The sequence below is a fragment of the Strigops habroptila genome, chromosome Z (assembly GCF_004027225.2).
Source record: "Strigops habroptila isolate Jane chromosome Z, bStrHab1.2.pri, whole genome shotgun sequence".
In the NCBI taxonomy this organism is placed as follows: Eukaryota; Metazoa; Chordata; class Aves; order Psittaciformes; family Psittacidae; genus Strigops; species Strigops habroptila.
In genome coordinates this window covers 40088112-40101232 of record NC_044302.2, presented here as the reverse complement: position 1 = coordinate 40101232, position 13121 = coordinate 40088112, and the positions used below count along the sequence as shown (strand labels likewise).

Below are 13121 nucleotides of genomic sequence, written 5' to 3'. Positions count from 1 at the left end.
GTACATGTAGGTACAACAGATCGACTAAAGCTGTGAGAGCTTCTTTGCTCCGATTCCAATTAGATGAAAAATGTCACCAGAGCAGCTTCTTAAAGTGTAGCATTTTATCCAGTACAAATACTTGTTAAAGAAAGACATGAAAGGCTTGCAAAATAATACGTGTTTGGAAAAGCAAATGTAAATGTAGCTAATCCTACTCTTAAATGGTGTCTACACTGGAGTTCTGAATGTGTTCATAATGCAATATGTTTTGAACATATTCCATGTCAAGTTAAAGTAATATACTGGTAAAAACATTTTTGTGTTCTAAAAACTAACATGGCATCCACCATGGAAAAAAGTGGCAATGGTTATCCTCCAGAGGGAATAGAATAAAAGGCAATTTAGAAGCCCTTAGAGCCCTAATTATTAAACGTATTTTAAATTGTAGTGATAAATGACAAAAACTGCAAGGTTTGTAGTAATTCTCAAGGAAGAGTCCATGAAGCATTTTCTGCTTGAATGTGCTCTTTAATGCTGACAGTTGCTAGAGGTGATTATTTGTGGTGGAAGAAATCTCAATTGCATTTAGTAATTCTGCAGTAAAGACTTTCCTGGACACAGTGCTTGAACTAATAAAGCTATTTAGTACATTTTAATCAGAGTTTCAATTTTACATGATTCATACTGTCTTTTTAAGACTGCAGGACTGCAGAGTGACCTTGTGTTTGAAGAAATTGGTCGTCGTGTAAAAGAGCTTGGAAATGAATTGGTAAAGAAAGTAAATGCCATATTCCAATGGGACATCACTAAAGATGGAAAAACAGCAATGCAGTGGAGTAAGTTGTAGCTTTTATATAATGCCCCCATGCATTTTCTTTTTTTTTTTTTTTTAAGACATGAGAGTAATTATACTCATTAAGCTGACACCTTGAAAATAAGCTTAAGATAGTAGATGAATATTCACTGGGACTTAAAAATCTGAATGCACACTGAAAGCACAAGGGACGAGGAGGTAGATAAAGTTCTATGATGGCAGTTGCTAACCTTTATAGGTAGGAACGTTCTTCTGTAACTTGCCTATCTAGATGTAGGCACAGTCAAACCATCCTCTAGAACTTAAGTGCGTTTCTATTTACATTTTCCAGAATGGATTGTCACTGCATGTAGATGAGCAGGCTAAATTAACCTAATAGGAGTTCTGTGTTACAGTAATTAGTCTGCTGGTGATGTACGTGCTAACTAATCTAGACAAAGAAGTGTTTATTTCTACTACATTATTCTTCTCACTTCAGTTAAAATACAGCCCAATTTCTTCCCATTAAAATTTTCTGAGATCAGGGTTAATGAAGGTATAATGATGCTTACCCATCATTTAAGCATGTGACTGTGTTGATGAACTGATAACTGAAGCTTGTAATAGCAATGGGTCAGAGGGGGGGTGTTTCCTGGTGAGATGGATTGTACAAGTTAAATGGACTGATGGGGGCAAAACTACTTCCTCGAAAAATTTTTTAAATTCTCTTGTGCTCAGTTTCTAGCGACATGTATTTTTGCAAGAAGCAGTTTAATTTTAGTGATGAAATAAATTTGATTGTCTTTGGAATTTGTTTTTTTTTTGCTCCCAGAGGTGTCCTGAAAGATCTATTAGTAGAATGTGAAGCTTTTCCAAAGGAATAAACTATAGTCAGGTTGTAACTACCAGGCCTTTAATTTGTGGAAAAGTGCAAGTCTTGAGGTGAAGTATGTCACCGAGGCTGCTTCATTTTAATTGGTCTTAATGATTGGATCTAGTCAAAAGAACAGTTTTGGGGTAGATGCAGATGAGGTGGGCTACCCTTTGATGGGCTAAGGAGAGAGACTGACATTGGTAAGTCAGCAAGTCTGTGTAGTGCTTTGTCCCATAGACTCTGACTTTTTTTAACTATTGTTAAGTCTTTGCAATATCTGCTCTCAGTAAATGGTTATTATGGTTAAGAAACTGTTCTTTCTTTTATAGAGAGGTTTAGAAACATATAATTCCACTTTCTTTTTTCCCAATGCTAACCAGCAGAGATTCTGAGTAGCAAAACTGCTGTTAAGTTTCATGAAAAATACTATATGTAGATTTATCAAGATAGTATTGTAATAATAAGCATACTAATAAGAATTATAATATTTATAATAATAATTATAAGCAATTTCTGAGGGCTAAAGGGTGATTTCCACTTGGATAGCAGTTAATCAATATATTGAATATGCCTGTACAGATTATGCAGGCTGAGTATCTATACATCAGGAGGAGAAGGGGGCCAAATACTGCATAATTTAACTCAGAAGATCTGTCTTAAAACTCATTACTGCTCTTAATTATTCCTAATGTCTGCAGTTTTTCACTTTTACACTCAGTGCTTTAAATGATGGGCATGCTTAGAACCTGGGCAGAAGGCCTATGTAGTCTTTCCTCTGTTCTTGCTTACATTTTTAGAAGATCTATTAGAAGTATGTAGATTAAACTCCAAAACACTTAAAGTGGATACTCGTGTCTGTTAGAGATCATTTTGTACATGACATCAGTCATGTCTATTATTTAATGTGTAACAAAATGTAATGTGAGTGATGACCATATTTGTAACAACCAGAAAACTATCTTTAAGATGATTTATCGTTGTCTTTAATTTTGGAACTACTTTGTCACCTAAACACAGTATTACATATGTTGAAAGAATGGAAGGACAAATGAATGAAAGAAAAATCTGAGGAATGTTCAAGACATGAATAAAATTTCTTGCTCTGGAAGACCTTAAGCTGCAAACCATTGAATGCATAACAGGCATACTTTAAGATTTAGGCCTGAGCAGTGGCCTTATCTGCCTCATGAGACCAAATATTACTAGAGGGGAACTAGGTGGATATTTTTGTATTTGTATTTAGAGAGAGAGTTTCTCTTGCTTTGAGTAAATAAAAAATCAGACTCTTCTGTTTTTCAAAGAAAGCTCATCCTCTCTTCTGTTTCCTACTGGAGCAATGTGAGGAAAGTAGTGCCTTCTTCCAATGCTCATTTCCCTAGGTAAAAGGGATTAAATAGACATAACTTTTCTTTGTCCTATTCCCTCTGTTTCTGTTGCAATGAACAGTATCTGTACTTTTATATGAATGTGTTTCATTTTTTATATGAAAGCTCCCTGTGGGATGGAGGGTGGAGGAGGTAATCTAATATTTTAAACGTTTCCTGTTGCTGACTACTGTTAAGAGCTTAAATGAAACATTTCCAAAGTCTTGGAAGTTCCTGCAAATTTTTGCACGGTGCAGTCAGTTCCTTCAAGCCTGAGTGTCAAAACAGTGGTTAGTGTTCTTGAATTACTGTAGTTTCTATGCGGTAGTAAATATGTAGTTCTGAATGTAAATATCTAGGTGACAAGAAGGGTGCCTGTAGAAAATATTGCTTACTTTTCTCATCTGAAATATTGGTATGCAAGAAATCTCTTTTATTATCACTTTTTGTCCCTTTTTTGTATATCACTTTTTTGAAGAACTTTCTGTGTCATCAGATGTTTTTCTGAATATTTTTATGTGTCTTTGAAATTTCAAGCAGTTAAAGGTTGAAAAGAGCAGGTGTTGGTTAATATTAAGTCATTTAAATTAATTTATTAATAATCTAAATGTTAAATTGTAATATTAAAGTAGTTATGTAAACTCACAACCAGAGTGTTAGCAGTTGTGACACCTCTCGCAGTTGTGACACCTCTCACAGTTTGTCCTTATGTGGATTAATAACATACTACTGTTGCTTTCTATTTAATGGTAAATTTGTAATGATGAGGTGTATATATCTACATGATGGAACTTTTAGTTTGGGGATTTTCTTGAATGTTGTTCTGGTCATTACAAAACATGCAAAGAAACACAAAGCAGAAGAAAGACCTTCCAGAGGCAAGTATTGAAGATTTTTAAGCAATGGCCAATTTAATTCTTTTTACTTATTTGCATACATTATTATTCAGTGTTCAAGAGCATCATCGTGTACTCTCTCTTCTACCAGATGCTAGCATAATTCATTTTGCATGGTGAATGTTGAAGAAGAGAGTGGTTTGTGGTTATGCGTTCAAAGGAAGACAGCTTTCTTGCAGTTAAGATATTGTCGATAACCCAAAAGATTTCTGACAGATCTTCATATGTTCAAGACTTTTGTAATGCACATGAACAATTTAGATTAGAATTAGATTTAGACAGCCAATTTAGATATGTAACACTGACAATGCCATTTGCTGATTTGAAAGCTTGACTCTTTCTGTTGTTAAAGGAATGGAAGCTTCTGTACACAATTAGAAATTTTAGCCTTTAACAAATATTTTTTTTACTTTGAAAACTAGGGTGATAGTAAGATGTTACCTTTGCTATAGCTTAAATTCAATTCTCTGTCACTATCTTGACCAGTTTCAAACCTGCTTCAGATTTTGATGTTCGTCAACTCTGATAGTAAAATTGCACTGCTTTACACTACATTTAAATTTTGCCCACTGATTATTGCTTGATCTTATTACTAAATTATTTATTACTTGATTATTACTAAAATTCTAGGTAGAATAATTTTAAATCAGTTTTGTAAATGTTATGGTAAGTTAGATTATAACAATTTTGAATTATCTTTTTTTCTTAAAGTAAAATTACTGCTTTGAGAGTGAGATCCCATAACGTACATAGCTATAGTAAAACAAGGAGTAAAATATGACATTAAAATTGATTTCTAATTCAGTTCCAGTGGATAAATATTACATACTCCTTCAATGTATGATCAGAATTCTTGACATATTGTCATTGAAACAACTGAAATGTGAGGGAGTATTTTATTTCAGGGAGGGTTTTTTTTAAGCCTTGAGCTGATACTAATTATTTTATTATCTATCTTCTTTTTAGACCTCTGTTTTTAAGGACCTCCCAGGCCTTTACAGGCACTGTTTGTGGTTCTCTTGGGCTATCTGCTAGGCCTCTTTCCCTTTATTAAATTTGTTATATAGTTTTGCTGGCTTGTCTTTTAATTTTTTGACTTGTCACTTCTGCGCAGCTTTGTGCTGTTGTGAAAACTGCAGCACTTGACAGCCCTAGAAACAATCTGGGCCCTGCAGCTCATTGCTGTCTTATTCAATGATTGTAGCTCCAGCATATTCTGCTAATGTCCTTGAGCCTCTTAAGATCTGGGAGGAGGCTGGAAGAGAAAGCAGCAGTATTAAGGGCTGCTGTGAATTTTTTTCTCATGTATGCAGTCATTCTGGTACTTTCCAAACTTTCAGAAACCAAAATATTTGGGGTTTTTGTTTGGTTGGGGTTTTGTTTGGTTTTTTTTTTTTTTTGTTTGTTTTGTTTGTGGTTCTTTATTTTATATTTATTTTTAGTGTTTTGTTTTAATTACAACCGTAACCCTTTGATCTTGGCAGTAAGCCAAGATTTTTATTTATTACTTTAAATGAAGGTGGATTTGTGAATTGAATTTAGCTTTTTTTGTTACAAAGACACTTCTTGATAGTAGCACTAATGTTGGTAACGTTAATCTTTTAAACTAGTGATGACCTTTCCTTTTATGTAGTTCTGTGTGGATGGTGTGAAGCCATGGAGAGGTGTAGAACCATTGATCTTGCACTCAGGATGTGAAATTTTGGGCAGCTCATCTGCTGTCTGAACGATGTTGAACTATAGCCACTAACAGCTGGTTTTATTTAGTGGTGTTTCTTTATAGAAACAAGATGCTTTAATTTAAGCGGATACTGAAAATCCTCTTAAGAATAGAAAGCAATAAAGATTTTGGCAATATCAAAACTTAAGGAGTAAGTTTAGCAGTACTGGAACTATCTTTTCTTATTTGTAAACAAAATTCTTAATCGAGACTGCCCAGCTTTTACTTCTCCATTTGGCTTCACTGCCTAAAGCATGCTTTGCTCTCTTCTGCATAATTATTACTGTACAATGCCTTTGTTTTCAATAGTTATAAAATATTTATCTTTTCCTTAGAGTTAAGTTACTTCATTCCAACTTCTCTTTCTATAGAGAAAAGACTTTGCCATCGAGATTTGTTAGCTGATAGTTAAAGGCTGTCTAGAACAGTACCCATCTGTTGCTTTTCATCATGCTTCTGAAGACACTGCAGAAGGCAGAAGATACTTCTGTTACTTTACAATTCTCAGAAGAACAAAGCTTTGTTAAGAGAACTGGAGAGAAATTGTTATGTGCAGTTGATTGTGATCATCTGATAAATTACAGCAAAACTGCTTAATAATTTATAATGTGATATGACTTCAGGCAATGAAGAGCGAATGACACTTTGTTCGTTTGATTGAGGATGAGTCTTGTCTTGCAGTTACCCCCTGTAAAGCAGGATAAAAGCCAATCCAAAACAGAAAATAGTCTGACCTCTTAATATTTCTCTCCTAAAAATTGTAAAGCACTCTTCAAAAGCAAAGCAAAACCTGTGCCCCAAATCTTGGATTTTTAGGCTCTTTGGCTACCTGCTGTAGCATGTCGAAGTCTAGTGTTTTAGCCTGCATATATATCATTTTTGCCCTTCTTATTATGTCTCTGACAACAGCGTCTTATGGACAATAAGAATTCATGGCTATTTAATTACTGTAATATAACACTTATGTATAAAAGTAAAAACAAAGATTTGAAGGATAGTTACTGCTTCATCCATTGAAACGGCTTCATTTTGCTGTTCTGCCAGGTGTGTGTAATGCTAAAGTTTTAAATATTTGAGAAACTAGTTGATTTTTAAAAGGGACTTGAGCTTTAAGTTTAATTTGTGTTGCTGCACACACAGTTGTGTTTCAAACTTCTGTTTTCATAGGGAGTGGATCAGCCATGTGAATGTCTAGGAGAAGAGCTGCATGTGTAGCAGCCACGAAGGGCCAAGTGATCTCAGAGAAAAAGAACACCAGAGACACCTTTAGGCTACTCATCTGTTACTGCTAGTACTAGCAGTGTATGAGGTAGTTGCCTGGCAGCTGAGCACTGACATAGCTATGCCAGTACCAAATCATTATCAAGCTGCTGCAATCATCATGGTATATAGTACATAAGTATATAGCTACAACTGTAGAGGTGTGTATCCAGCAGATAAGTGCAGAAGATAGGTATAGGAGACTTGCATCAAGACCATTTCCTGCTACAGCAAGCAGCTGTGTTATATAGCTTTACGTCATAAAGTTGTATTTTACAAGAAGGTACCATCTCTGATCATTTTGGGAAGCTAGAATTTTTCTCCTCTCATGGTTGGAATCTGTTCTGGTGTTTGGATCATTTCTTTCATTGCTAGGTTATATTCATTTGTCTGTGTGCCAGTACTGTAGTTTAGTCTCAGTTATCATCTGAATACTCTTAAGCTAGGTATAGATCAGGAGGCAAGAAAAATGATCAAATGACGTGTTTCTAATCCTTCCGCTCCCCACCCCCACCTCCTCACTCCCCCAGCAAAAAAACAACAAAAGAACATGTTTTGGGGAAATTTTCCATTCTCTATAACAAGGCGAGTTCCTGTCCCTCTTTAAAATACCAACATATGGTGTATTTTGGATCACTTTCCAGTGTGATTCACCAGAATTAACCCAGTAGGGCTTACATATCAAGTTTAGGGACTTCATTTCTTTCTTTTCCTCCTGCTAGTCCCTTTGGAGGTTTGTGTGGTTTTTTTTTGTTTTTTTTTTTTTTTGGACTGCTTTCAGTAGAGTAACTGAAATCATAACTCGTTTATAATAAAGCTTAAAAAAAAAAGGGTGAGCCAAGTAACAGTAGAAACTCCTTCATGTTTTTGTGAAAAAGACAGTATTCGTTGTCACAGAGCTCTTCTCTTTTGTGGCTGTTCTGTTCTTTTTTCTTTTTTTCTTTTTTTTCTTCCTTAGAAAAAATATGAATGCTCTTTGGAAAGAATGAAGAGTAAATGGAAATAGTATTCTCATATATTTGTGAAAAGAACATACTGTTAGGTTGGTCCTCTGTTGTGGTTTTTTGTTTTGTTTTTTTGGTTTTTTTTTGTTTGTTTTTTTTTTAAATTGGAATTCCTAATAAGTTTAAATTTCAGATGGCTTAAGGATTTGATGTGATTAAACACAACAGTTTTGCCCATGGTACTATGATTATGCAATGTTTACAGGCATGTTTGTGCTATAAGAGTTTACAGTTAATTACAGATGTAGATTGATAAGCAGTGCTTTTGAGACTGGGATAGGAAATGGAGGAGGAGAACAGGGATTGTATCAGTATTAAGTATGATATTGATAATATAATATTCAGACTAAAATCTTGGAGTTGTCAGAATTTGCCCAAGTCAAGTTATGTGCGGCTTGCTGACCACATAAAAAGCTTGCTATTTGGCTTAAAGGGAGCTAAGTTTGGCTACACTGGAATGGTTCGTAACATATCTAGTGTTTGAGTAGAGGTAGTTTAAAAGCATATTGACAGTTAATCTTGGTTAACTTAATCTGAGGAGCTGGTATCCGCTGAAAAGCTTGCATTTCATGATTCAGTAGATTATATATATATTATATATTTAAATAATATGTATTTATATTATATATATTATATTTAATAATATATATATTTAAATAATAGGCTGTGCCTGTATAACCTACAAGAGCAATGTTTAAACACTAGCTTATGATGTTAGAATGTATATAGTAGCTGGTTTGGATCAGAAGAATGTTACACAGCTCCTAGCCACAAACACAGAAGGTATAGATTGTTCGTCTGGTGATCAGCACTTCTTTTTCTTTCTTCTGCTCTCATTGCATCAAGTTTGTGATGTCCGTTAAACCTGTTCCTGAAATTAAAATCTACCTTAAAATCAAGTGGATAATAATCCAGTATGTCACTTCTCACTGAGCGTCATTGTATTCTAAATTATAATTGTAGAATCATAGAATGGTTTGGGTTTGAAAGGACCTTAAAGATTGTGTAGTTCCAACATCCCTGCCATGGACAGGGATACCTTCCGCTAGACCAGGTTGCTCAAAGCCCCATCCAACCTGGCCTTGAACACTGCCAGGGATGGGGCAGCCACAGCTTCCCGGGGCAGCCACAGCTGCCCTGGGCAGCTTGTTCCAGTGCCTCACCACTGTCATAGTAAAAAACTTCTGCCTTATATCTAACCTAAATCTCCCCTGTTTAAGTTTGAACCCATTACCCCTTGTCCTGTCGCTACAGTCCCTCATGAAGAGTCCCTCTCTGGTATCCTTGTAGCCCCCCTTCAGATACTGGAAGGCTTCTTCTTATGTTGGGGACATGAGATTCCCAGATTCTAGTTTTGTTATAACTGGATAAATATTACTTAGAACAGATTTCAGTATATGAAAGACTTAGAGAAAAGCTATTCCCAGTGTGTATAGTTCACCTTAGACTTTCAGAAAAATTATTTGAAAAAAATACAAGATGGTTTATGCAGAAATAAGTCTCCATAGTTAGGTCAGCATCTTAGAATTTGTCAACAAAGAGGTACCAACTGACAGTATTAGTACTGGCTAGGCAGCAGTGATTCTGTGATTAGAGATGTCATGTCCTTATGGGAACATCCACATGAATAATAATTTTTGTTTGTGTGTGAAAACCTGGGGTGGGTGGGGGGTGAGGAAGGCATCAAGATAGGGACATCCAGAGGAAGAGGTGTAAAGGGAAAGACTGGGAATTTGCAAATCTGAGAATGATTTGGCAGAGCACATCCTGTCAAAATATTCTTCTAATTTCTTCTAATTAAATGACACCATACCTGATAGTGTTAGTTTTGTAATAGATTATTTTGGCAGGTTATTTGGTGTGGGAAAAGAACACTCTGAAGCTCCAGACACTTTGAGAAATTTTTGGCTTTCCTAAGAGAAAGACAGTTATTTGGCAATGCTTTAAATGCACTTTGCATAAAGCAGAACAGGCTATGTTGCCTGTGGGGCAGAACAGAGAAAATGCATCAGCATGTTTGAACATCACCACGTTTGCCTTCTCAGAATATAGGGTGCTGGTTTAAAACATTAGAGCTTTATTACTAAATAACATTTTTGCAGTAATTGCACCAATTAATATCTTGTGCATCCTAAGTTTTGTTTAAAAAGTTATTGCCATCTATGCAGTATTTTTCAAATGTCAGTCTTTGCTGTAAGCCGCCTCTCCCTTAGTGTGGATTTTTTTTTTTTCTGTTGTAATCTCAATTGTTTTCTTTCATTAACGAAGAAAAATTAAAGCCTTTTCATTTTCTAAGTGGCTGTTAGCTCAAGATTTATGTTCACATTGAATACTTTATAATAATAGATAAAGAGAGTAGTGTTCTTTAGACTGGAAATTTTATCTTTATTTTGGAATAAAACTATCTTTGCTGCTGCTTCTCAGCAATTGACTTAAAGAATGGCTCTGGAGCAGTGTATCAAGGACCTGCAAGAAGTTCTGCTGATACTACCTTCACACTCTCAGATGAGGATTTCATGGATGTGGTACAACAAAAGACCAACCCCCAGAAGGTAAAACCTCTTCGTCGCTACTTGTTTACATGGGGACATACTATTTCCGTTAAATCAAGCTCTTCTTCTGACTGTTTGCATTCTGAAATCTACAAGACTGTTTGGCAGTGCAGACCAGAGTCAGATGAGGTATAAGCACATGATTCACAGAATCATAGAGTGGTTTGGGTTGGAAGGAACCTTAAACATCATCTAGTTCCAACCTCCCTGCCACGGGCAGGGCAACTTCCACTAGCCCAGGTTGCTCAAAGCCGCATACATTAGCTTTTACTGAGTAAGTCAGGAGACATGATGAGGAATTTATCATCTTGAGGCAAAGGTACCTCAAATGACATAAAGCCCAGCAGTACAAAGTTAGTTTGTTTGTTTCCTGACACTTCACAGTATATGATTTGCAAGGTTTGGGTTTGTCAGTTTGATCATTGAGGCTGTTTTGATTGGTCATGTTGCAGGAAGTTGGTATTCCAGTATTTTGATTTACTGCTAATACTAAAGCAAAGAGAAATCTTGGACAATGCAGGCAGTAGATCCATAGAAACTGGTCAAAATTCACCCAAACTAGGTAGATTTTTAAGGGAAAGAACAATTTAAGAAAGTTATGTAATCTGGTTCTGCACTTTTAGCTTCTTGGCTTAATCAACTACTTAAAGCTACTAATTTTACTAATAAAACTGCCTTGTGTAAAAATAAATTAAACTGTCATAAATTTAATATGTCAGCTTACAGATTAAAGCTTGAGAAAATGAAAACTTTAATTAAGCTCATCATATATCAAACAGTTCCTTTTCTTTGATCCCAAGCAGAAGTTGTTGGAGACTTTGATTGTAAAATTTGAGACTAATGATGATGGCAAATGTTTGTTAGAAGTCCTACGTACCACATGAGTAAAATCCTTTGTGACCCTCTACATAAAGCATAAACAAACAAGCTGTTGGTGTGTAATCTTCAGAATGCTAAAGAAAAATGATTGCAATTCAGGAACATTATCTGTTCTTAGGCATTAGTATTTCCTTTGAGTTCCTGTGAAGTTCTTCATCTAAAGAAGCTCAAAGCATCTATTCAAATTCTTCTGTGGTGGCTGTCTATTCCTTATTTGAATGTATTTCAAGTTAATGGAACTATGCAAAAGCACATTGTTTCAGAACTTTCAAAGAGCTTTCAAATTGCAAAGCCACAGCATAGCAAAACCAGTTTAAAAAAAATACTGAACTAGGTTCAAACAGGGTATACAGCTCTTTGAAGTAAGGACAATAAAAATGCAATATACCAGCATTTCAATGAAAGTATTGATTGATCTGTGATTCTGCAAATGCAATGAAGTCTTTTTTAGTTCCAGTTCGTAGCAATATGCTATGTATAAAGCTGGTGCATTTATTTGGAATATGTGTGTACGTATTTGGATTTTTCATGAATTTGAATGAGTAGCTGACCTTTTCATTAGGCCTTTAATTTTCAGTAAATGACCTTTTCATTCCATTTTCTCCTTTAATATAAGGATATGTGAATATCTACAGCATAGTGAGGGGAGGAATTGGAGCTTTTCTTCCTGCCCTGGTGAAGTTTTGCCATCAGCTTCTCAGAAGAAGTTTCTTTTATACGAGGAGAAGTCCTCTGTGCTATATGTACAAAAGAAGTGGAAGCCAGTGAAGTTGCTTTATATTTGGGTTTTTTTCTCCCCTGCGTCATAGGCTTGGTCTTGCACTCTAGATAGAAAACTGTCGTTCTGGATGCCATTAAAATTGAACTTGGATGGTTTTCAGCTAAAAATCCAATGAGCATTGCGAACTGAAGGTTTTCTTCTGAGCATTGAAGAGCCACACCTATCTTTGGTGTCTTGTTTGGTTCTAGCAACTCTTTGCATTGTGGGTAAACAGTTGAATTAATTTTTTTTTTCCTTTCTGGTTTTTGTAGGCATTCTTTTCTGGTAAACTGAAAGTGAAGGGGAACATCATGCTGAGCCAGAAATTGGAAATGATCCTGAAAGATTATGCCAAACTCTGAACTGCTTGATCATCTACCACAGCAGTGAAGAACTTCAAAAGATAGAAACGTCAGTTAGTTCAGAACCAATAATTGAAACATTGCAAGCTACTTAACATCAATATACTGATTCATTATACCGCTAATATACAAGCTGTTTTAATTGCTGTAGACAGAAAGTTATGAAATGAACGTAACTGTTAATATTATCCCTTTCTTATTTCTCAGCAATGATAGAGAATCATACTTTTCTCATTACATACCTGAATCTAAATAAAATGTATGTAGTTCTTACAAAGATGCATATATTTCTGTACTAATGATGAAGAAAATTAAACCAATACACCTCTTTAGTATCTCCTTCTATGTGTCTGTCAGTCTTCATTTATATTGCCTTAAATAGACTGTCTAACTTTTGTGAATCTGAGTGGTTTATTATTAAAATTGTCTTTTGTCTTGATTTCTCATGATTCCATTAGAACAACTGGAAGATGCAAGTCAGTTCCATCAGTTCCATTTATTTACGTCTTATCATTATAGGTTTTTTTCTCTACAGGAAAAACTCTTCAACTTTGCCTCTGCCCACCTTATTTAGACAGTCATTTTTATATGAGTTACTCTTATAAATTACATGGAAAATGGTAAGAATTAATTGCTTAGGGAAAGCTTTTTCATTTAAGAGGTATTAGCACTGCA

General features: G+C 35.2%; 1 protein-coding gene across 3 annotated transcripts in view; it reads left to right on the top strand.

Moving 5' to 3' along the window:
• Nucleotides 1-12791, top strand: part of HSD17B4 (hydroxysteroid 17-beta dehydrogenase 4) — a 63337-nt gene extending 50546 nt beyond the window's left edge. For all 3 annotated transcript variants that reach the window (XM_030512124.1, XM_030512125.2, XM_030512126.1), the window contains 3 exons: nt 680-818; nt 10318-10445; nt 12357-12791. In XM_030512124.1, coding sequence (XP_030367984.1) covers nt 680-818; nt 10318-10445; nt 12357-12446 — 357 coding nt within the window. In that variant the 3' untranslated portion in view covers nt 12447-12791. The remainder of the gene's footprint in view (nt 1-679; nt 819-10317; nt 10446-12356) is intronic.
• Nucleotides 12792-13121: the final 330 nt, after the last annotated feature.